The following is a 26,192-nucleotide window of genomic DNA, read 5'->3' as shown; positions in this document are numbered from 1 at the left end:
GAACCCATGCTGCGTCTGCCCAATGGGACAATTTCTATCCAGATGCCTCGCAATTTCTTCCTTGATGATAGATTCCAGCATCTTCCCTATTACCGAAGTTAAACTCACTGGCCTATAATTTCCTGCTTTCTGCCTACCTCCTTTTTTAAACAGTGGCGTCACGTTTGCTAATTTCCAATCCACCGGGACCACCCCAGAGTCTAGTGAATTTCGGTAAATTATCACTAGTGCATCTGCAATTTCCCTAGCCATCTCTTTTAGCACTCTGGGAAGCATTCCATCAGGGCCAGGAGACTTGTCTACCTTTAGCCCCATTAGCTTGCCCATCACTCCCTCCTTAGTGATAACAATCCTCTCAAGGTCCTCACCTGTCATAGCCTCATTTCTATCAGTCGCTGGCATGTTATTTGTGTCTTCCACTGTGAAGACCGACCCAAAAAACCTGTTCAGTTCCTCAGCCATTTCCTCATTTCCCATTATTAAAACTCCCTTCTCATCCTCTAAAGGACCAATATTTACCTTATCCACTCTTTTTTGTCTTATATATTTGTAAAAACTTTTACTGTCTGTTTTTATATTCTGAGCAAGTTTACTCTCATACTCTATCTTACTCTTCTTTATAGCTTTTTTAGTAGCTTTCTGTTGCCCCCTAAAGATTTCCCAGTCCTCTAATCTCCCAGCAATCTTTGCCACTTTATATGCTTTTTCCTTCAATTTGATACTCTCCCTTATTTCCTTAGATATCCACGGTCGATTTTCCCTCTTTCTTCCGTCCTTCCTTTTTGTTGGTATAAACCTTTGCTGAGCACTGTGAAAAATCGCTTGGAAGGTTCTCCACTGTTCCTCAACTGTTCCACCATAAAGTCTTAGCTCCCAGTCTACCTTAGCTAGTTCTTCTCTCATCCCCTTGTAATCTCCTTTGTTTAAACACAAAATACTAGTATTTGATTTTACTTTCTCACCCTCCATCTGTATTTTAAATTCCACCATATTGTGATCGCTCCTTCCGAGAGGATCCCTAACTATGAGATCATGAATCAATCCTGTCTCATTACACAGGACAAGATCTAGGACCGCTTGTTCCCTCGTAGGTTCCATTACATACTGTTCTAGGAAACTATCGCGGATACATTCTATAAACTCCTCCTCACGGTTGCCTTGACCGACCTGGTTAAACCAATCGACATGTAGATTAAAATCCCCCATGATAACTGCTGTACCATTTCTACATGCATCAGTTATTTCTTTGTTTATTGCCTGCCCCACCATAACGTTACTGTTTGGTGGCCGATAGACTACTCCTATCAGTGACTTTTTCGCCTTACTATTCCTGATTTCCACCCAAATGGATTCAACCTTATCCTCCATAGCACCGATGTCATCCCTTACTATTGCCCGGATGTCATCCTTAAATAACAGAGCAACACCACCTCCCTTACCATCCACTCTGTCCTTCCGAATAGTTTGATACCCTCGGATATTTAACTCCCAGTCGTGACCATCCTTTAACCATGTTTCAGTAATGGCCACTAAATCATAGTCATTTACGATGATTTGTGCCACCAACTCATTTACTTTATTCCGAATACTACGAGCATTCAGGTAAAGTACACTTATGTGTAGTCTTGCTGTAGTTATACAGGGCCTTGGGGAGGCCACACCTTGAGTACTGTGTGCAGTTTTGGTCTCCTAGTTTGAGGAAGGACATTCTTGCTATTGAGGGGGTCCCGCGAAGGTTCACCAGACTAATTCCTGGGATGGCAGGACTGACATATGGAGAAAGACTGGATCGACTGGGCTTGTACTCACTGGAGTTTAGAAGAATGAGTGGGGTTCTCATAGAAACATAGAAAATCCTGATGGGACTGGACAGGCTAGATCCGAGATAAATGTTCCCGATGGTTGGGGACACCCAGAACTGGGGGACACAGTTTAAGAATAAGGGGGAAGCTATTCAGGACTGAGATGAGGAAGAACTTCTGGCAGTATTCTCTCCCCCCGCCCCCCCCCCCCCAAACGCCGTGTGGGAGAATCGCTGGGGCGCCGCGTGAGTCGTGCCACCCCCCCCCCCCCCCCCGGGCCGCTCAGAGATTCGGCGCTCGCCGGCGAAAAACCTGACAGTCTCGCTGGCGCCGTCCACATCTGGTCACTGCCGGCGGGAACTGTGCTGGAACGCTGGGAGGGGGGGCTGTCTTTGGGGGGGGGGGGGGTTCCTTCACCGGAGGGGGCATCCGATGGGGCCTGGCCCTTTCTTCCAACGCCCCTCAAGATCCATCCGCCATCTTCTTGCGGGGCGGCCTCGGGGAGGACGGCATCCACGCGTGCACGGGTTGGTGCCGTCCAACCCGCGCATGCGGGGGTGACATCATCTACGCGACACTGGCCACATCATTTACGCGGCGCTGCTTTTTACGTGGCGTCAAGGCCCAGCACGCGTAAAAGCCGCGGCCCCGCTCCTAACCCCCTGGGAGCGAGAGAATAGGGGGCTGGGTGCGGGCTCCGACGCCGGAGTGAAACACTCCGGTTTTCATTCCGGCGTCAGGACTTTGTCTCCCTTTCGGAGAATCGCGCCCTTCTTCTCTCAGAGAGTTGTGAACTTGTGGAATTCTCTACCTCAGAAAGCTGTAGGGGTCAGTTCATTGGATATATTCAAGACCGAGCTGGACGTGGCCCTTGCGGCTAAAGAGATCAAGGGGTAAGGAGAGAAAGCAGAGTGGGATACAGAATTTGCACGATCAGCCATGATCATATTGAATGGTGGTGTAGGCTTGAAGGACCGAATGGCGTGGTCCTGCACCTATTTTCTATGTTTCTATAAGCAAAAAAAACCCTTCAATGAGTGGCTAAATTTCAACATTAGGAACTAGCAGGTACAATTGGAGAATTCAACAGCACATAGGGAGGCCATTCAGCCCATCACACTAGCTACCCACTTCGACTCTTTTTCCACTTATTTCCTTGCATCCTTTTTATTTAAAACAAAAAATCCAGTTATCTATTTCCCAGCAGTTATCTATTTCCCATCTAAAAGCTAACAGGAGGTCCGTTTCCATCACTGTTTCTGATAGAGAAGTCCATCTCCTCACAACCCGGCATGAAAGAAAATCACCTAATCTCACCCATCAACTGTTTGGTAATAAACATACATAGAACATACAGTGCAGAAGGCCATTCGGCCCAACGAGTCTGCACCGACCCACTTAAGCCCTCACTTCCACCCTATCCCAGGTTCGATTCTCCGCTGTTTCCTCCGGGTGCACCGGTTTCCTCCCACAGCCCAACCCTATCCCCGTAACCCAATAACCCTTCCTAACCTTTTTGGTCACTATGGGCAATTTAGCATGGCCAATCCACCTAACCTGCATGTCTTTGGGCTGTGGGAGGAAACCGGTGCACCCGGAGGAAACCCACTCAGACACGGGGAGAACTTGCAGACTCCGCACAGACAGTGAAACAGCGGAGAATCGAACCTGGGACCCTGCTGCAGTGAAGCCACAGTGCTAGCCACTTGTGCTACTGTGTTGCCCTTGGAGGCAGGGGTTTTAACATTGTGAAGTATTTTCTCTCACTAGCATGTCAGGAGTCGGATGCATAGTTCAGGGGCGATGGTACTAGTAATGTAGTAAACCAGAGGCCCAGGTTAATGCTCTGGCAACAAGGTATCAAATCCCACCAATGGCAGCTGGCGGAATTTAAATTCAATTAATAAATCTGGGATTAACTGTAGCCATGACAACTATCATTGATTGTAGCAAAAACCCATCTAGTTCGCTAATGTCCTCTTGGGAAGGAAATCTGCCGTCCTTACCCGGTCTGGCCTACATGTGACTCCAGACCCACAGCAATGTGGTTGACTCTTAACTGTCCTCTGAAATAGTCAGAGGTCTACAGCATAGAAAAGGCCCTTTGGCCCATCACGTCTATTGTGGTCAAAATCAACCACCTAACCACTCTAAACAAAATTTCCAGCACATAGTCCATAACCTTATATGGTTTGACATCGCAAGTGAACTTCTAAATACTTCTTTAATATTATGAGGGCCTCTGCTCCACCACCCTCTCAGGCAGCGGGTCCTCGCCTCCCACCACCCTCTGGGAACAGTACTCAGAATGCACAAACATACTCTCCGATTACCATTCTTGAAATTGCTGCGACGCTGAGTGAGACTGCAAATTCTGGGCACTTTATTCTGCCCCGGTGCTCCATCCCCTAACCCAGGGGTGGGCAAACTACGGCCCGCAGGCCGCATGTACTGTTCTATGTTCTATGTTCTATATGAGGCGCCCAGAATCATAACCGGGTGAAGTAATTATTTTACTTAATATACTATGCGGTCCTTTAAAATTGTGAATTTCTGAATGTGGCCCTTGCACGGAAAAGTTTGCCCACCCCTGCCCTAACCTGACCGAAAATCTCCTCATTTTGAACTTTCACAGATGTCAGCAAATTTTCAACTGGGCCTTCATCCCGAGATTTTTAAAAAGAGGTATCGGCAGTGACGGCAATTGCAGCTTATCTTCCAATTCTACCTCATTACCAATCATTTAAAACTCAAATCTCTCGTTTAGCCATTTAACCAAAGCAAGTTCTCACAATTTAGATATGGTACAATGGAGAGAGCTGGGGTCAATGATTAGCTTTGGATTGTGCTGACACACACACAATAGACTGAACGCCCTGTGCTATATGGTTCTTTCTTAAATTATGCCCCTAAGTTGCTGATTCATTGAACAAATGAACAGCTTTACCCATTATCATTCCGAACGCCCCTCTGCTCTGATGTATCCAATTCCTTAAACTACCTAATGTAGTTTAATTGGTATTTGCTGTGTATAATTTTATCACCTGAAGCTAGCATCAATCTGCAAGCATCCATGAAATTGGTCATTCTCATGAAATAAATATGTTTTACCCTCTACATATCTGTGTTAACACTCAACACAAGTGATTATGGTCGTCTAGTGTTTATGATAGTGGGTTAGGGCTGAAGAGGTCAAATTCCAACTTGGCAAATTGAAAGCTCTCAGGAAAAGTAAAAGTGGGCAAGAAAGCTATGGCTTGTCCTTAAAATCCGGCTCGTCATTTGGCACCTCAAGATTTCTGCACCATTCAATTAGATCACGGCTGATCTGTATCTTAACACCATCTACCCACTTCAGTCACCCTTAATACCCTCGCCGAACAAATAATTATCAGTAGCTTTTCAAATTTTCAATTCACCTTTGGGAAAATATTAGTGATTAATTAATTCCAGCATAACTATCCCTTCAAGCATCCGGAGGAAACCCACGCAGACACGGGGAGAATGTGCAGACTCCGTCACTTCCTTGCTCTTACCCGACAGCCCCGATCTCTCCTTTTCAAGTTTGCATCCTGTGCCTTTTTGAAATTTACTGCTGAGCTTTTATGCCTCAAGAACTTTGTCTTTGATGTGAGATGTTTTGGTATGTGTGATGAGAGAAGAGCTCCTGATTTCCACGACCATATTTGACATTGCTGCGGAAAGCAATGTCTGTGCTGGAATTATTTGACACCAACAGTGAATAACTTAAATTGAAAAATGTTCCATCTTCCCAATACACATACTGAATACACAAGAGAATGCTCCCAACTTCTTTTTTTTTGGCAAAGGGAATAACCATGCAGGAATTCATTAATCACTAATATTTTCCCAAACTATAACATACACTCGCTGCAGCAAGTCTGGTGGTGATTACTGTTAGAATGTTCCCAAGAAGTAACTGTATTGTGGCGCGGATGTCATCTAACTCCTTGCTTATTTGATTCTTATTTGGATTTTCAACAGTAAATGGAAGTGATGACATTTTAACTGCAATCAATAATAACTTCAGCCATGCATCACTTACCTCTACTGTGGAAACCCCTGTAATTTAAGATGGAAAAATAAAGGCTGAGGGAAAATGTGAAGAGGGAGGTAAATTTGATACTGGCATTTTAACTTGAACCCTAGCCAATTAAAGGGGGAGAAAGCGATGCCAGAATTATAAAGTTCCCCGGCTATTAATAAACTGGGAACTGCCAATGGGCAGCATGTTGGACAGCAGTAGGGGCAGGAGATTGATTAGCTATCAATTCTAGAATTCTCATTAAATTCAGTCTAGACTCAAGAACATTTTTATTCAGAAAGGCTTTATGAATTGCTGGTGGAAAAAGGAAAGATGAAACCCCAGAGCCCTTCCGAGACGCCAGTTGTGTGGTTGAGGCTGATTAGGAAGAGTTTTAAATTGCAGCCATTTTTCTGCCCCTGACACTGGATGTGTCTGACGTGGACTTTGGGTCAAAATCATAGAGGCATCTTTACCATAAATATTCGCCGTGATGTTAAAGCAAAATCTAAACCAAGTCAACCAATGAGGCAGTGCAGTTATAGTGTGTGTGTCTGTGTATGTGTGGGGGGGAGGGGGGGGGGGGGGGGGGGGGGGGGAGAGATAAGATTTCTCAAGAGAATGTTGAAAGCATTGAAAAATGTGTTTTGAAAAAATTATAATCAGGCTGACCTTTCATTGTCAAATACAATCATTTGTAGATCAGCCTGGCTATAAAATAAACCACTGTGACTCAAACTCTATTATTGGCTGCAATATGTTCAATGTGCCATGGTTTTGCAACATTAAACATCGGTTATCCATGGGCCTACAAGACAACAGTAACCGTTTCAGAACATTTGTGACACAAATTGCAAGTTCCTTATTTCTTGCGGGTAAACTGTAGGCTTTTGTGCAAACGCGATTGGTAAATTGCTTCCACCTTTTCCCCCAGCTTATGGAGTCATTCTTATCCCATCTCTCCAAATAAATGTCAAAAGTACTCATCCCCCCTTGCCACAAGTAGCACTTTCCAGGTGATATTTTAGTCCGCCAGGGTCGAACAGATGGAAATCTAATCCAAAGACCGAGAGGCTGTGAGTCAAACATGCTGGCAATGCAACTCCAGCAATACATTTCTCTTACCAATATCATAGATCCAGAGAGGTGTTTTCCCCTGGGTATAAGCAGAGTCCATCATTCCACCAAACACGTAGATCATTCCCTTCCAAAATAAAACACAAAATGATTTGAAAACTTCAACACAAAATAACTTATGCCAAACTTTTAGCACATTTCATTTTCTCAACATTTTCAAAACACATCCAACTCTTGGCAAGGCTGTCCCATCTGGCCAGAAATGTCAGGCAACTGGGCAGCATGGTGGTGCAGTGGTTAGCACTGCTGCCTCACAGCGCCAACGACCTGGGTTCGATCCCGGCACAGGGTCACTGTGCGTGTGGATTTTGCACATTCTCCCCGTGTCTGCGTGGGTCTCACCCCCATAACCCAAAGATGTGCAGGGTAGGTGGATTAGCCATGCTAAATTGCCCCTTCATTGGAAAAAAGAAAGAATTGGGTACTTTAAATTTTAAAATAAATAAATGTCAGGCATGACAGCCATTGGGATCACACTGTATTGAAGAAGGTCACTTTACCTTTGTGCCTGTGCCCACTTTGTGAAGGAGCTATTGGTATTCAATTAGTCTTACTTCCCTGCTCTTACCCCACAGCCCTACAAAGTTCTCCTTTTCAAGCATGTATTCAATACCTCTTTGAATGTTACTACTGGACTTACTTTGGCCACTCCTTTAGGAAGTGCATTCCAAATTGCTACATAACAAAACTCACTGCACAGCAAATCTTCGCCCCATTTCTCACCCCTCCCCAAATTATCTTAAATCTGGTTCCTGCCAGTGGAACCAGTTTCACTGCCCCATCAAAGCCCCTCATCCACATAACGGGAGTCCCTCATCTCGGGTACCAGTCTGGTAAATCTCCTCTGCACCCTCTCCATGGTTTAGACATCCTTGCTGCCCAGAATCAGACAAAATAGTCCAGCTGAGGCCTAACCAGTGGTTTGGAAAGGATTCCTATAACTTCGCTCCGGTTCAGAGCATTCAGATGCATTTGGAGCTGGGGACCCAAAAGAATATTCCTCATCGACATCATATCCTCCCACTGTGCAACAATCAGATCACTTCAGATCTATGATATAACAACAGGAATGTCAAATATTTGCAAACTTTGCCATTAATCAGCCCGTGTAGCAAATCCCTCTTGTCCACTAACCCAGTGGAGCCCACTTGCTAGCACCCTCTGTAAATATTCAATAGCTAACCAGATATTTCTTCAAGGAATTATGTACGCCTCCAGTCATTCCCTCCTTATGCCATCATAGACCAGAATATTATCTGTCTGCTTACGGAATTGCAGACATGAAGCCACATCCTGCCACTCCCCCGTTGTTGCGCCTGGGGCAAGAAAACTATTTTGGGCCAGCGTCAACACATTTTAAACTAGCCACGTCAAAACATTTTTAACATAACCCACACGGATGACACCCAATCTGATCTAACAACTGCTGCACCTTTAACAAAAGGTATTGGATAGCATCCACTCGGTTCTTACTTCATGGGCGACCAATGAGGGCTCTTCCAATTCTTCTGGCGCAGTCCCAGCCACATCATCCAGCTCCTCCCAATCATTCTGAGCTGAAAAATAAAAAGGCATCAACTGGCATTGCAATGCATTCTCATTGGGAAGAAGAACAGGGGCCGGGATTCTCCCCTACCCAGCGTGGCGGGGGGTCCCGGCGGAGCGGAGTGGCACCAACCACTCCGACGTCGGCCCGCGGGGCTAGGCCCGCGCCGGAGTGGTTGGCGCCACGCCGACTGGTGGCAAAACCAGCGCCAGCGGCCTTTGACGCCAGCCGCCCGGCGCCGGGGCTGGCCGGAAGGCCTTCGCCGGTTCGCGCATGCGCTGGTGCGTCAGCTGCCGCTGACGTCACCACCGGCGCATGCGCGCTGGGGGATTCTCTTCCGCCTCCATCATGGTGGAGGCCGTGACGGGGGCGGAAGAAAAAGAGTGACCCCACGGCACTGGCCCGCCCGCCGATCGGTGGGCCCCGATTGCCGGCCAGGCCACCGTGGGGGCACCCCCCGGGGTCCGATCGCCCCGCGCCCCCCCCCCCCCCAGGACCCCGGGGGCCCGCTCGCGCTGCCAATCCCGCCACCACCAGAGGTGGTTGAAACCACGGCGGCGGGAGAGGCCTCTCAGAGGCGGGACTTCGGCCCATCACGGGCTGGAGAATCGCCGCGGAGGGCACGCCGATCGGCGGGACGTGATTCCCACCCCCGCCAATTCCCGGGTGGCGGAGAATTTCTGCCACGGCGGGGCGGGATTTTCGCCGGCCCCGGCGATTCTCTGACCCTGCAGGGGATCGGAGAATTTTGCCCAGGATTTGTGAGGCTGCAGCTATGATGCATGTGGATGATAGGGATCAAATGCCAAAAAGAGGCACAATTGGACATCACATTTTTATAAAAATCTTGATTGTCACAAGTAGGCTTACATTAACACTGCATTGAAGTTACTGTAAAATCCCCTAGTCGCCATATTCTGGTGCCTGTTCGGGTACACGGAGGGAGAATTCAGAATGATCAATTCACCCAACAAGCACGTCATTTCGGGACTTGTGGGAGGAAACCGGAGCACCCGGAGGAAACTCACACAGACACGGGGAGAATGTGCAGACTCCGCACAGACAGAGACCCAAGTCGGCAATAGAACCTGGGACCCTAGCGCTATGAAGCAACAGTGCTAACCACTGTGCTACCATGCCGCCCATCTTGTTATCTTGTGACCACAAATTACCTTTATTGTTGAGGGCTGTGACTTGGAATATGTACTGGGACAGTTGCAGACTATTTCCAGATCTAAATCAGATTATCTATGGCAAATAACACAAATAAAAGGACGGAATTGTGATCAAAGTTAAAGAATTTGGCCAGTGGGAAATTAAAATAGAATAGATATCTTACTGGCATTTTAGGTGGCTGCATTATAATAACGTTACTGCTCACTTATCTTGACAATGGATTTTATTTCCCCAACACTAATGTACCAGACCATTAAACCAGAGAATTGGATTAATAATGCTGAGAGACCACAAGCTGAAATCTACCATGACTGTGCGAGAATTTGGTGTCAAAGTGACCATGATGCTGTCAAATCAACTGGTTCACTCGCGTTCTTTAGGAAAGAAAATGTTGACTCCAGATCTGTACCAAAGTCATTTGAATGTTAAACACTCGTCTCAAATGAATTCAAAAAATACTGCTGGCGGAGCTGTGGTTCAAAAAGGCAGCCGTACACCATCTACCACCTCCCTTCTGGAAACTTGGGTTGGGCAATAAATGTTGGCCTTCCTAGAGAGGCCCATATCTTAAGAATGACAAACAAAACATTTGCTAGTAAACCACTACTGTAGGAAATGTTTGTATTACTATGGCTGGCCCTTCACAAACTCCAATTGATCTAGAAATCTGCCAAATGCACCCTACCCTGCACCAAGCTTCATGACTCCATCACTCCTGCCCTCACCAACCATCATTGTCTATCCAGCCCCCGGCTGCTAAACACACATACTGCTCTTTCATTTTGGGTTTCTGCGCCACCTTGGCCACACAGCCTTCAGTACCACATTCTGGAAAGTTCCACCTAAAGCCTTCTGAATTGCAATCATTCATCCCCTGTAAGTCAGCCTCTGTGTTCATGCAAATTGGTCAATGACTCTAAATCATAGAATTCCTACAGTGCAAAAGGAGCCATTCGGCCCATCGGTTCTGCACTGACCCTCTGATAGAGCACACTATCCAGGCCCAATCCTCCATCCTATCCTTGTAACCCAACCCAACCTTTGGACAATAAGGGGAAATTTATCATGGCCAATCCACCTAAGCTGCACATCTTTGGACTGTGGGAGGGATCCAGCGCACCCGGAGGAAACCCACGCAGACAAGGGGAGAACGTGCAAACACCACACAGACAGTCACCCGAGGTTGGAATTGAACCCGGGTCCCTGGAGCAGTGCTAACCACTGTGCCACCCTGCTGCCCCCAACCATTATGCCTTGTCATGTTTCTACCAGTCCCTGAACCTCAACAACAGATCATTGAGCGTTATTAGTCCTTTCTCATTGTAAAGTCAAATTTTAAAAATACTTTTAACCTGCCTTCGCCATTTAAAGAGATGTGAAAACTCATAATCCAGGCCATAACCAGCCTCCAGACACACAAAAGACCAATTGATCAAAGCCAACCCGCCAACCCGAGAGACTGGAAATGAAGTAAAAGAAATGAACTGCGTTTTAAAGGGAGGGCCTGGTATGTGCAGACCATGAACAATGGTTCACCTGCAACATTAAACAGCTTCATCGCTCTCCCCACAAATTACTCAATCCTGCCAAACTTTTGAAATCTGCCCACAATATTGCAACGCGAGGCTCACAGAGATGGAGCTGAAAATCCTGAGTGATCACGTCTTGCCCCCACCCCCACTGATCACTATGGCGACTCAACACCCCAATGGAAAAATTCCTGCGCTGTGAATAACTGCTGTGTTGATTTGATCATCAGAGGTACATACCTTAAAAAGAGATGTATTTTTGTCTGACCAAAATACCAAGATAAAATCCTTTAATACTCCCACCTGTACAAAGTTATTAAAATGAATCACTCTTCGAAAAAGCATTAGTTTCTCACTATCTTGGGCCATTTGGACAATGGCTTCAGCCCCTTGCTCTCGAAATGTAATCATTTCTAGTTTCCCTTCTGCAAAACACGTTAATTCACCAGTCACAACCATCAAGAAAGCAGACACCTATCAATACTTCTTTCAATGAGAGAAAAGTAGAGTTTATAATATTGATAGTTACCTTTTAAAAGAGAGTGAGCCATGGCTCAGTTGACAGCACTCCTCCTGCCTCTGAGTCACGAGGTTCCAGGCTGAAGTCACATTCCAGGACATGAGCACAAAAATCAAGGCCGACAATCCAGTACAGCACTGAGGGAGAGCTGCACTGTCCGAGGAGTCCTCTCTTTCAGATGAAACATTAAACTGAGGCCCCGGCTGCCTGTTTGGGTGCAGGCAATAGATTCAGTGGCACTATTTTGAAGAGGAGCAGGGGGGGAAATGATCCCAGTGAAGAGAGGCAATCATCTATCCCTCAATCAATGACACAAAATCATATTATCAGCTCACCATTGCGTTACTGTTTGCTGGAGGGGTGGGGTGGGGGGCTGGATTTCGAGATATGCGGTGGTTCCACAATACAAATCCAAGCTTTTCTTTTTGAAGACTGGAATTTTGATGGGGCAATGGGCTAATATATTCCTTTAAAGTTTGGTAAGTCCAAAGGCAGGAAAAATGAAATGATTATCCCTTAAAGGCAGCAAGGTAGCACAGTGGTTAGCACCTATGGCTTCACAGCACCTGGGTCCCAGGTTCAATTCTCGGCTTGGGTCACTGTCTGTGCGGAGTCTGCACGTACTCCCCATGTCTGCGTGGGTTTCCTCCGGGTGCTCCGGTTTCCTCCTACAATTCGCGAAAGATGTGCTGATGGATAATTTGGACATTCGGAATTCTCCCTCTGTGCACCCGGACAGGCGCCGGAATGTGGCGACTAGGGGCTTTTCACAGTAACTTCATTGCAGTGTTAATTTAAGGCTACTTGTGACAGTAAAGATTATTTAAAAAATCATCTTCTAACATATTGAATGGTCTGAATGTACTTTGTGCAATGAATCATTTTCAAATGTGCAGTGACCGTGGTTATGGAAGTGAAGTGCCGCAGTGATTCCGCAACCACAATGTGTCACAAAAGACAATGAAATAAAGGAGTGGAGAATCTGCTTTATGGTGATTGGGGCATGATGAGTGCTCCCTTTCCTTCAAGGAGTGCCATGTACTGAAAATGAAACCTTTAAAATCTCACTTAATTACTTACAACCGTGCGTGTAGTTAAAGAGCATCAAACATTTAGCGACGGCGATCTGGCAGCTCAGAATTGGGGATCAGAGTCACAAAGGCTGTCGTGTTTTATATAGTCCGAATGAGGGGAGTTCCAAATACAAACAGTTTTAGCATCGATTTTACTTTGCAGAATTAAGCAATCGGATTATGAACACTATTTTGATATTCATCCACGGAAAACCAGTTGATGACACCTTCTATCACATGCAGACTGATGGGCAGTGATTGGCAGGGTTGGATTTAACATAGAACATAGAACAGTACAGCACAGAACAGGCCCTTCAGCCCTCGATGTTGTGCCGATCAATGATCACCCTACTCAAACCCACGTATCCACCCTATACTCGTAACCCAACAACACCCCCCCTTAACCTTACTTTTTAGGACACTACGGGCAATTTAGCATGGCCAATCCACCTAACCCGCACATCTTTGGACTGTGGGAGGAAACCGGAGCACCCGGAGGAAACACACGCACACACGGGGAGGACGTGCAGACTCCGCACAGAGAGTGACCCAGCCGGGAATCGAACCTGGGACCCTGGAGCTGTGAAGCATTTATGCTAACCACCATGCTACCGTGCTGCACTTTTGTTGTGCTTTTTATGGACAGGAGATACCTGCACAATTTTTCACATTGTTGGGTAGATGTCGGCATTGTAGCTGAACTGGAACAGCTTGGATAGGGACGAGGTGTTCTGGAGAACAAGGCACTACTGCCAATAAAAACAAATTACTGCGGATGCTGGAATCTGAAACGAAAGGGAAAATGCAGGAAAATCTCAGCAAGTCTGGCAGCATCTGTAGGGAGAGAAAAGAGCTAAAGTTTAGAGTCCGATGACTCTTTGTCAAAGCTGAGCTCCCTACAGATGCTGCCAGACTTGCTGAGATTTTCCAGCATTTTCCCTTTCACTACTGCCAATATGAGGCCAAATACTCGCCACGCCGCAAACGCAAACTGATCAGGAGGAAGATCGGGCGTCCGGCCAAAATCGAGGTCGGTGCCCACCGCCAATTTGGGCTCCATGCTCCAGCCCCTCACGTGGCGAAAACGAGGTTTGGGACCCGCACCAGCATCAGCATGTAAAACTGGTATTTGTATGCATTTGAATGTGATTAGCGGGTTGGACACAGTATACTTCGCCCTTCCACGATGTCTGCTCCCGTCAGGTGGAAGTCTCACGGGCATGAATTACTACATGTATTTACAAACGTGGACTGGGCGTCATGGCTGCAGAGACGGAGCGGGAGGCTAAAAAAACACCGAAAAACAGTTTGAAAACTGTTGGGCTTGCTGGGGGATGGCTGCCCAGGTCGGGGGCAGTAGTGGGTGCCAGGTCCGTGGATTTGAAGCTGTGATGATCCATCCACTCGGCACTTCTGGCTGAAGATGGTTGAAAATTCTTCAGCCTTGCCTTCTGCACTGATGCACTGGGGTCCCCTTTCATTGAGAATGGGGATGTTTGGGGAGCCTCCACCTCCCGTTAGTTGTTTAGTTGTCTACCACCATTCACGACTGTATGTGGAGTTTGTATGGGTCGAGCTAAGAAACACCAAGGGGCAAACTATGTTAGCGGGAGTTGCATATGGATCTGCAAACTGTTGTGGCGATGTTGGGAATGGCATTAAACAGGAAATTAGAGACGCACGTAATAAAGGAACATCTATAATTATGGGTGACTTTAGTCTGCATGTAGATTGGGAAAATCAAATTAGTAACAATACCATAGAGGAGGAATCCTGGAGTGTATACAGGATGGTTTTTTGGACCAATATGTTGGGGAACTAACTAGAGAACAGGCCATCCTAGACTGGGTGTTGCATAATGAGAACAGAATCACTGGCAATCTAGTTATGCGAGGCCCCTGGGGAAGAGCGACCATAATATGATAAAAAGTTTAATCAAGATGGATGGTAATGTAGTTGATTCTAAAGCTAGTGTCCATAATCTTAATAAAGAAAAATACTATGGTTTGAGGCCCGCATTGGCTGTGATGGATTAGGGACCGTTACTTAAAGGAATGACGATGGATAGGCAATGGCAAACATTCAAAGAGCGCATGGGTGAACTACAACAATTGTTCATTCCTGGCTGGTGCAAAAATCAAATGGGAAAGGTGGCCAAACCATAGCTTACAAGGGAAATTAGAGATAGTATTAGATCCAAGGAAGAAGCATACAAATTGACCAGAAAAAACAGCAGACCAGAGGATTGGGGGCAATTTATAATTCAGCAAAGGAGGTCAAAGGGATTGATTAAGAATTGGAAAATAGAGTAAGAGAGTAAGCTTGTGGGAACATAAAAACTGACTGTAAAAGCTTCAATAGGTATGTGAAGAGAAAAATATTGGTGAGCACAAACAGAGGTCGCTTACTGTCAGAAACTGGGGAATTTATAATGGGGAACAAAGTAATGGCTGACCGACTAAATACACACTTTGGTTCTGTCTTCACAAAAGAGGACATCTGTTACTCAACAGACATGTTGGGAAACACCGGATTTAGTGTGAGGGAGGAACTACAGAAAATCAGTGTTAGTAGAGAAATGGTGTTGGGGAAATTGATGGGATTGAAGGCTGATAAACCCCCAGGGCCTGATAGAGTACTTCAGGAAATGGTCCTAGAAATAGAGGATGCATTGGCGGTCATTTTCCAAGATTCTACAGACTCTGGAACAATTCTGACATATTGGAGCGGAAATACTGTAACCCACTATTTAAAATTAGAGGTAGAGAGAAAACAGGGAATGTACAGACCACTCAGCCTGACTCAGGTTGTGGGGAAAATGCTACAGCCCATTATAAAAGATTTAATAGCAGAGCACTTGGAAAACAGAATCAGGGCAGAGTCAGCATGGATTTACGAAGGGAAATCATGCTTGACAATCTACTGGAATTCTTTGAGGCTGTAACTAGTAGAGTTGGTGAGGGGGAGCCAATGGATGTGGTATATTTGGACTTTCACAAGTCTTTCAACAAAGTCCCACATAAGGGGCGAAATTCTCCGACCCCCAGCAGGGTCGGACAATCGCCTGGGGGCGCCTAAAATCCCGCCCCCGCCGTGGCAGAGATTCTCCGCCACCCGGGAAGTGGCGGGGGCAGGAATCTCGCCACTCCGATCGGAGAGGCCCCTGCGGTGATTCTCCGGCCCGGATGGGCCGAAGTCCCGCCACTGGGAGGCCTCTCCCGCCGCTGAGGTTTAAACCACCTCTGGAACGGCGGGCACAGCGGCGCGAGCAGGCCCCCGGGGTCCTGGGGGGGCGGGGGCGATCGAAACCCGGGGGGTGCCCCCACGGTGGCCTGGCCCGCGATCGGGGCCCCCTCCTCAGAGTCCGGGCCAGTGCCCTGGCTGCACTAGTTTCTTCCGCGTCCGCCACGGCCTCCGCCATGGCAGAAGCGGAAGAGAACCCCACATCGCGCATGCGCCGGCAGTGACGTCAGCGGCCAGCTGCCTCTGACGTCACTGCCGGCGCATGCGCGGACCGGCGAAAGCCTTTCGGCCAGCCCCGCTGCCGGGGGTGCCGGTTTTTTGCGCCGGTCTCCTGGTGGCAATCGCTCTGGCGCGGGGCTGGCCCCCAAAGGTGGGGAGAATTCCCCACCTTTGGGGAGGCGCGACCCCTGAGTGGTTGGCGCCACTCCCCTACTCCGGGACCCTCCGTCACGCCGGGTAGGGGAGAATGCCACCCAAGAGATGCAGAGTTGTTTCAGTGTGATTTGGACAAGATGAGCAAGTGCAAATGCATGGGAGATGTAGCATAATGTGGATAAATGAGAGGTTATCCATTTTGGTAGCAAAAACAGGAAAGCGGATTATTTGGATCTGTTTTATTGTCACATGTACTGAGGCACAGTGAAAAGTATTGTCTACATACAGTCCAGACAGATCATTCCATACATGAAAAAACATAGGACATCCATAAATACACAATGTAGAGACATAGACACAGGCATGGGATTATCTGAATGGCTATTGATTGAGAGGGGGGGAAAATGCGCAACAGGATCTGGATGTCCTTGTATAATAATATATAATAATATTTATTGTCACAAGTAGGCTTACATTAACACTGTAATGAAGTTAATGTGAAAAGCCCTCTAGTCGCCACATTCCACGACCTGTTCGGGTACACGGAGGGAGAATTCAGAATGTCCAAATTCCCTAACTGCACATCTTTCGGGACTTGTAGGAGGAAACTGGATCACCCGGATGGAAACCCACACAGACACAGGAAGAACGTGCAGACTCTGCACAGACAGTGACCCAGGCCGGGAATGGAATCTGGGACCTTGGCACTGTGAAGCAACAATGCTAACCACTGTGCTACCGTGTCACCCTTGTACATTAGATGCTAAAAGTAAGCATGCAGGTGCAGCATGCAGTGAAGAAGGCAAATGGTATGATGGCCTCCATAACGAGAGGATTTGAGTGCAGGAGCAGGGCTGTCTTACTGCAATTTTACAGGGTCTTGGGTGTTCCCACACGTGGAATATTGATATGAAATGAAAATTGTTTATTGTCCCAAGTAGGCTTCAAATGAAGTTACTGTGAAAAGCCCCTTGTCACCACATTCTGGCGCTTGTTCGGGGAGGCTGATATGGGAATTGAACCGTGCTGCTGGCCTGCCTTGGTCTGCTTTCAAAGTCAGCGATTTAGCCCTGTGCTAAATATTGTGTGCAGTTTTGGTCTCCTTATCTGAGGAGTTATGTTCTTGCTATAGAGGGAGTGCAGTGAAGGTCTACCAGACTGATTCCTGGGATGGCAGGACTGATGTAAGAGGAGAGATGGGGGCATTAAGATTATATTTGCTGGAGTTCAGAAGAATGTGGGGGGATCTCATAGCAACATATAAAATTTTAACAGGACTAGACAGGGTAGATGCAGGAAGGATGTTCATGATGGAAGGGGAGCCCAGAACCAGGGGAACAGTATAAGGAACCGGTGTGAATAATTTAGGACTGGGATGAGGAGGAATTTCTTCACCTAGAGAGCGGTGTGTCAGTGGAATTTGCTACCACAGAAAGCAGTTGAGGTCAAAACATGTGTGTTTTCAAGAAAGGGTTAGATGTAGCCCTTGGAGCTAAGCGATCAAAGGATATGGAGGGAAAGCAGGAACAGGTTACTCAGTTGGATGATCAGCCAAGATCATATTGAATGGTGGAGCAGGCTCGAATGGCCAAATAGCTTCCTCTGCCTCTAATTTCTACGTTTCTGCCACCCAGATGTGGCAGGACTGTAGAGCTTTGATTTGATTCATTATTTGCTTCGCTCTGTCTGACGCATGCTGCCTCTGCTGCGTCGCATGCATTAAGACCTGTGTTCCCCAGCTTCCCCAGTTTGGGACTTCCTTTTTAGATATGCCTGTGTTGCTCCTGGCATGCCCTCCTGCACGCCTTATTGAATCAGACAGATCCCCTGGCTTGATGGTAATGGTTACAGATTGTGGTCGAGTACAATTCTCCTGCTGCTGATGGCCCACAGCACCTCATGGATATTCAGTTTGAGCTGCTAGATCTGTTCTGAACCTATCCCATTTAGCATGGAGGCATTGCCACAACACACATCCTCAATGTGTCTCCACAAGGACTGTGTGGTGATCATTCCTACCAATCCTGCCACAGCCAGATGCATCTGTGACAGGTAAAATGATGAAGGATAAGATCAAGATGGCTTTTCCCTTTTCCTGGTTTCCTCGCCAGCTGCCACAGGTCCACTCTGGCAGCTATGTCCTCCAGGGATTGGTCAGCTCGGTCAGTCGTGAGGCTGCCCAGCCACTCTTGGTGATGGATGCTTTCACCATGGGTGCATTCGGTGTCTTTGCCATTCTCAATGCTTCCTCCAATGGCTGTGAAACATGGAGGAATACTGATTCATTGGCTGAGGAAGATTTCCTTGCCCGTGTTTGACCTGGTGCCGTGAAGACTTCATAGGGTCGGGAGTCAATGTAGAGGACTCCCAGGGCAAATGCCTCCCATCTACATTAACACTGCACTGCCATCTCTGCTGGATTTGACCTGACTGTGTGGCAGGACAGGCCCAGGGATGGTGATGGTGGCACCTGGACATTGTAAGGTATGATTTGGTGACTACAACTCTATCAGGCTGTTGCCGGACTAGTCAATGGGTCAGCTTTCCAAATTATGGCACAAGCCCTCCAGACGTCTGTGAGTGTGTCTTTGTAACTGGATGGGGTATGGCTGTTGACGGTGGCCCGTCCAGTTGTATTACTTTGTGTCTTTTCTGCCGAGGTTTGATACCATTGAGTAGCTTGTTGGGCCATTTCAGAGGGCAGTTGCTGTGTTTGGAGTCACACATGTAGGCCAGGCAGGATAGGGACAGCAGATTTCCTTCCCTAAAGGACATTTATTGAGTCAGGTTGGTTTTTATGACAATCCGATTGTTTCATGGTCACCTTATTAGAACTTAATTCCAGATTTACTACTAAATTGAAAGTAAATTTCACCACCTGCCGAGGTGGGATTTGAGCCCATGTCCAATTAGCCCGGCCCACTGGATTTTTAATCCAGTGACATTACCATGTACTACATCCCCATGTGTTGCCACAAATGCACAGGAAGAGCATTGAGATACTGTTTACACCCTCCACTTTCTGAATTTCACATTCTCAAGTGAACTCGGTTAGTTCCTGCAATCTGTTCCTGCATCCCGACAGGTGAACCCCATTGGCATTGGGAGAGGTCTTGGAGCAATGAAGCATTCAGCTGCGGTGCAGCCCAGTGAACCAAAAATGGGACAGGGAAACACAGAGTAATCTGATAGCTAATCGCCACGTCTGGCATGGCATGAGCCACACTATCACCAAAATTAAAACAAAAATGTGTATCTCCTAATCAGAACTTCTAGAACAAGAAGTGCAGCTTCTACAGCAGTCACACTCGGCAGTGAGTGGATAGGAACATGGACGTGTAGAGGACCAGAAAAAGCCCCTCCAGTTTATCTAGTCAGTCACGGGACCAAAGAAGTATTGTATCTCACCATATCCCTCCATCAGATTTTTCTGACAGATATTTATCCAACAATCTCTTGGATCTGCTGGTACAAGCCGGTCCCACTTCATTCCTTCGCAGTCTGTTCTACATCGGCAAATCCTCTGCTGAAAGTAGTTGAAGCTAAGCTGCCTATTCACCTTCCTTTTGGAGGTTTTGCCTTCCTGTTTGAGAACTTGTGCTGAACATACTGATGCTCATCTCAACTATGCCACTTTGGGTCTTCAATACTTCAAAAAGTTCACCTGAGCTTTCTTTTCTCCAGTGTAAACATCAGCGGCCTCTGCAATGCCTCCTCATGCCGAAGTATCTAATTTAGTTATCCTTCATTGTAGCACTTCCTCTATCCTGATATCTTTCTCACAGCCTGACAAACACCTGTGCGTAGCACTGCATATTAGCACAGGACGAGTTACTCTACAATAATACAGCTGCTTTAGAAGCAGTTCAGAGAAGGTTCACCGGACTCATTTTTGGAATAAAGGGGACAGGGAAACACAGAGTAATCCGATAGCTACCCACCATGCCTGGCAGGGCATGAGCCGCACTATTACCAAAATTAAAAACAAAGTGTCTATTTGTGAATAAAGTTGGAATAGGTTAGAGCTATACCCATTGACATTTAGAAGATTGAGGGGGAATCTTACTGAAACATAAAAGATCCTGAGGGCTCTTGATGGGGTGAATAACCTGGAAATATTTCCTCGTGTGTGTATGTGGGGTGGGTGGGGGGGACACAGAGACTATAGCTAGGAGACATAATTCAAAAGTGAAAGGAATGGGCAGCACGGTGGCGCAGTGGTTAGCATTGCTGCCTCACGGCGCCGAGGTCCCAGGTTCGATCCCGGCTCTGGGTCACTGTCCCCTGTGGAGTTTGCACATTCTCCCCGTGTTTGCGTGGGTTTCGCCCCTACAACCCAAAGATGTGCTGGGTAGGTGGATTGGCCACGCTAAATTGCCCATTAATTGGAAAAAATGAATTGGATACTCTAAATTTAAAACAAAAACAAAAGTGAAATGTCTCCCTTTTAAGACACAGTTGAGAAGAAACCTTTTCTCCCAAAGGGTTGTTGGCGTGTGGAATTATCTTCCCCAGATACTCGTAGAGGCTGCGTCTTTGAATTTATTCAAGGCAGAGTTTGATTTTTGTTCTGAAAGGGTTATGGAGGGCCGACAGGAAAATGGAGACGACAACCAGATCGACCACTGGCCTCAATTTTATGTTCGGTGCAGGATTGCGATCGGCGCTCCCTGGCCAATTAACCGACGGCCAGTATGAAACATGCTGAGCGGTGATTGTGGGGTGAGGGGGTGGGTGGGGGAGGACAGGTGAGGGTGCGGGTGGGCAGGCAGGCGGTATCACACGTGCTCTCTGAAGGCTGACAACAGCCGTGAAGATGCCTCGGGCAGGGGCAGAATTGTTGGGATATCAACATATTTTTTTTAATGCCCCAAGTTATCGATGATGACACAGTGAAAACTGACTGCAAGACCAGCGAATCATTCAAACCCACAAACATATCCGGTTGTTTTATTCCATCCTGTGTCGAGAACAGTGAGAAAACGTGAAAGCCATCTGGCCATCCCGTACCAGCCTCCCCGAACAGGCGCCGGAATGTGGCGACTAGGGGCTTTTCACAGTTTGAAGCCTACTTGTGACAATAAGCAATTTTCATTTATTTTCATTTCAATTGACCGGTGGGCCAAGCACAAAAGTGCACGGGCCACATAAAAGTCAGGACAACTGCATGTTTAATGGGCTTAATCACTCTTATCAGCTGACCAACCCATCCCTATCTTCCTGCAACCTCAGACCTTCTTCCTCACTATTAACCACCCTGCCAATCTTCGTGTCATCCGCAAAATTTCTTATCGTCCCCCCCCAATTCTTGTCTATATTGTTATATATATAATACATCTCACAAACAATAAGGGACCAAGCATTGATCCCTGTTGGTTCCTAGAAAGGACCAATCAATTTTCTGATTGGACTTTGCCAGATTTCAGGTCACTGCTGCTCCTTTTGAGGGAATTCCAAAGAGATTTGTCAAAAATGACCTAACCCTCCACCACCAGCCTGACCTCTGGTGTAAACCAGTTTTGTTAACTCTTATTTCAGGTTCAACTGATGACGGGCGTGCTGCCGATTCCCGCGCGGCAAGAGATAGCTTGAGAGACAAATCAAATGGAAACCCGACATCTTACCAATGTTGTACCTCCAAAAATCCTTCAGCCCGTTTTGCCTCCGACCACCGTAAAGATAGACGTATCCCTCATAGGTGCAGCAGCCATGTTTGTATCGTTCCACCGGGGCTGCTCTGGACTGAGGGAGCTGCCTCCACACGGGTTGCCCAATTCCCTTCTGCATAACCTTCTTGTCACAACCAGATTATTTCCGAAATAAGCGGCAGCTGAAGTGCCACCATGCTGCTTTCCCACAGAATGCGGCACTCAAACGTCAGCCAAAACCATCCGGATGCAGGTCGCAGGATGCTCTAGGAACAATAGCAGGAAGTTACCATCCATTCTTCATTTGGGTTGTCGAACACAAGTTAGATCTCACAAACCTTAATCTGTAATCAAAAAGGCAAAACATGCTGGAAATACTCTGGCAGCATCCGTGGAGAAACTTTCATTGGAGCTTTCTTAAAATGCTCAAGAGTAAACTCAACAGAGGAGATGGATTTTGTAGATGGTAAGAAATCTTGAGCTACAGAGTTAAAATGATCGTAGTGAGATGCAGCTAAAATGCAAACCAATTTACTGACACTTCCTACATTTTGACAGCAGATAGTTGCCTTAAAGAGTTCCCAGGAACTGGAGAAGGTCAGTGTGCTAAACAAAATCTACCTTATTTTCCTGGTTTGAACAAAAACAGGCTGACCGCCTGCCTTTGAATCTGCACCTTCTATTTTATCACCAAAACATTGTTCCTGATCACTGATTTTTTTAACCAGCCGAGCAGTTGTAGATGCAGATGTTAGCAGCCAAAAGGATGGCAAGGCGGCACAGTGGTCAGCACTGCTGCCTCACAGCGGCAGGGACTCAGGTTCGATTCTGGACTCGGGTCACTGTCTGTGCGGAATCTGCACGCTCTCCCCGTGTCTGCGTGGGTTTCCTGCCAGTGCTCCGGTTTCATCCCAAAGATGTGCAGATTAGGTGGATTGGCCTTGCTAAAAACTGCCCCTTAGCGTCCAAAAGATGTGCAGGATAGATGGGGTTATGAGGACAGGGTGGGGAAGTAGGCCTAGATAGTGCTCTTTCAGAGGGTTGGTGCAGACTCGATGGGCCAAATGGCCTCCTCTGCACTGTAGGAATTCTATGAAAAGAGGCCGGGTTGCGGGATTTCATCCAGTGTGAAAACCAAGCTAATCGGCTCAATCTTAAAATGACATTCGAAAGCCAGATGTAATTTGGTAGTTGCCATTACTCCTCAGAATTGCTACGTTAAATATGACATTGCCCCTGTTCTTTTCTTCCCAATCTATGAACTCCATTCAGGTTATGCACCTCCCCTCGACTCTCATGAACGAAGAACCAAAATGTTTTCAAAGCCGCCTGCTGGGCGTTGAACAAGGGCAGCTTGTGTTGACTTTCTCCCCTCCCCTCCCCCCCCCCCCAATTTTGTTCAATTTCAAAAAGGGGGACAGCTGTAAGTCACTCTTTGCTGCCTCTGCCATCAGCATCCCATGTAGGGGATTATGCTCACAAGCCCTGCACTCATACTGAGGATGCCCTGTCCTAACTCCAGAAATAAAAAGTGCCAGCGCCATCTGAGAAGAAATATTCTTATCATGAAGAAGAACTTGCATTTATATAGCACCAAACACAACCTCGGGACATCCCAGAGCATTTTCCAGCTCAATTAATTACTTTTTTGAATTAAACGTCACATGTGTAGGAAACGCAGCTATCGATTCTTACACAGCAAGGTTTCACAAAGAGAAATGTGATAAGTAACCCGATAGCGTGTTTTCAGTGATGCTGGTGGAGCGATAAATATTGCACAGGGTATTTGGGAGAAATAAATCCCTGTTCTTCTTTGAAGGAGTGAGTGCCAGGGGTCTTCTTCATCTTTATTATTATTAGTGTCACAAGTCGGCTTACATTCCAGGTTCAATTCCCGGCTTGGGTCACTGTCTATGTGGAGTCTGCACGTTCTCCCTGTGTCTGCCTAGGTTTCCTCCGGGTGCTCCGGTTTCCTCCCACAAGTCCCGAAAGACGTGCCCGTTAGGTGAATTGGACATTCTGAATTCGCCCTCTTTGTACCCAAACAGGCGCCGGAATGTGGCGACGAGGGGCTTTTCATAGTAACTTCATTGCAGTGTCAATGTAAGCCTACTTGTGACAATAATAAAGATTATTATAATTAAGTGACAAATCACACCCCTGGCTCGAAGGTAGAACTCTAAAAGATAGTTTAGGGGCAGCACGGTGGCGCAGTGGTTAGCAATGCTGCCTCACGGCGCCGAGGCCCCAGGTTCGATCCCGGCTCTGGGTCACTGTCCGTGTGGAGTTTGCACATTCTCCCCGTGTTTGCATGGGTTTCGCCCCCACAACCCAAAGATGTGCAGGTTAGGTGGATTGGCTACGCTAAATTGCCCTTAATTGGGAAAAGATGAATTGGGTACTCGAAATTTATTTTTAAAAAAGATAGTTTTGGTTTGGTGAAACGTCACACTGTCCTGTCAGTCATCAGGAAAATCACACTCTCACACTCACAGAAGTAAGTGCAATGTAACGTTCAGTCTGTGGACTAATGTTTATTTATAACATCCACTGAGACTCAAGGCTGATATGCCTTTTACAAACTTCACAAGCAAACTGTTTGAAGACAACAGAACACGAGGTTTCACTAGGATGTATATATTTTCATAGGCATAGAATTTACAGTGCAGAAGGAGGCCAGTCGGCCTATCGGGTCAGCACTGACCCTTGGAAAGAGGATCCCACTTAAGCCCACAGCTCCGCCCCATACCCGTAACCCAGTAGCCCCACCCAACCCCTTTGGACAAAGGCAATTTATCATGGCCAATCCACCTAACCTGCACATCTTTGGACTGTGGGAGGAAACTGGAGCACCCGGAGGAAACCCACGCACACACGGGGAGACCGTGCAGACTCCGCACAGTAGCCTCAAAGCTATCTCTCTGTTTTGATTGCCGATCCACGTAGGTTAAGAGCATTCAGATAAGCAGATTTCTACAAAGGCTGCTTGTTAAAAAGACATGGGCCAGGATTCTCCGGTATCCGGAAAGGCGGGCCATACTGGTGCCAAAGAGTGGCGTGAACCACTCCGGCATTGGGCCACCCAGAGGGTGCGGAATCCTCCGCACCTTCGGGGCTAGGCCGGCGCTGGAGTCATTGGTGCCGTGCCAACCGGCGCCGAAGGGCCACCACCGGCCGGCGCGAGTTGGCGCATGCGTAGGAGCACAAGCGCGTTCCAGAACCGGTGGCGTGATTCCTGCGCATGCGCAGCGGATTTCCTCTCCGCGCCAGCCATGTCGGAGCTTTACACAGTCCGGCGCGGAGGGAAACAATGCCCCCACAGCACAGGCGTGCCCGCAGATCGGTGGGCCCCGATCGCGGGCCAGGCCACTGTGGGGCCCCCCTCCTGGGGCCGGATCCCCCAGCAGCCCCCCCCCCCCCCCCCCGAGGAATACGCAGGCATCCCTCAGAGCCAGGTCCCGCCGGTACGGACCTGGTCTATTCCACGCTGGCGGGACTCTCCAAAAACAGGCGGCCGCTTGGCCCATCGGGGACCGGAGAATCGCCAGGGGGGCCCACTGCCAACGGCCCCGACCGGAGTGATCCCCGCCGCCAAAAATCCAGCACCGGAGACTTTGACAGCCGGCGTCTGAGCGGCGGAGCGGGATTCACGCCACCCCCCGGCGATTCTCCGATTCTCCATCCCCCAGCATGGATCACTGTTTCAAAGGCCAGCCTCTGCACGGATTTCCAGACCTTGAAGACAGGGTCACTGAATAGGACCATATGGACCGCCTCCCGGCCCTCACCTGTGTAGCAGTGGGACAATCAGGCGAGCAGTCTGACCAGCTGGCACAGTTCTGCGCCTGCTTTGGGGGCTGGCACGCGGCGAGGGGACAGCTCAGCTGCTGACCCCCTTCAAACTGTCACCCACCCCGTCGTTCCACAGCCTCCTCCCCACATTCTAGAACTTTCCAATTTTGAACGCCCGTGTTCCAGCCTCTCAAATCTCACTTGCAGGCGGCCAGTCGGCCCAGCGTGCCTGCGCAGATATTTTGCCTGGCGTGGCCAACTCATCCCACTCTCCCCTGGTCATTAGCCGCAGCTCTGCCAATCTTG

General features: G+C 47.8%; 1 protein-coding gene across 1 annotated transcript in view; it reads right to left on the bottom strand.

The window, feature by feature from the left end:
* si:dkey-3d4.3 (leucine-zipper-like transcriptional regulator 1) overlaps positions 1–26,192 on the bottom strand; it is a 70,223-nt gene that overhangs the window by 31,875 nt on the left and 12,156 nt on the right. Inside the window, exons 2-4 of the mRNA XM_038790306.1 lie at positions 22,071–22,360; positions 8,458–8,540; positions 6,973–7,051 (exon numbers count right to left, since the gene is read on the bottom strand). Coding sequence (XP_038646234.1) covers positions 6,973–7,051; positions 8,458–8,540; positions 22,071–22,233 — 325 coding nt within the window. The 5' untranslated portion in view covers positions 22,234–22,360. The remainder of the gene's footprint in view (positions 1–6,972; positions 7,052–8,457; positions 8,541–22,070; positions 22,361–26,192) is intronic.

The sequence above is a fragment of the Scyliorhinus canicula genome, chromosome 2 (assembly GCF_902713615.1).
Source record: "Scyliorhinus canicula chromosome 2, sScyCan1.1, whole genome shotgun sequence".
Classification (NCBI taxonomy): domain Eukaryota; kingdom Metazoa; phylum Chordata; class Chondrichthyes; order Carcharhiniformes; family Scyliorhinidae; genus Scyliorhinus; species Scyliorhinus canicula.
This window is presented reverse-complemented; position numbering and strand designations above follow the sequence as displayed.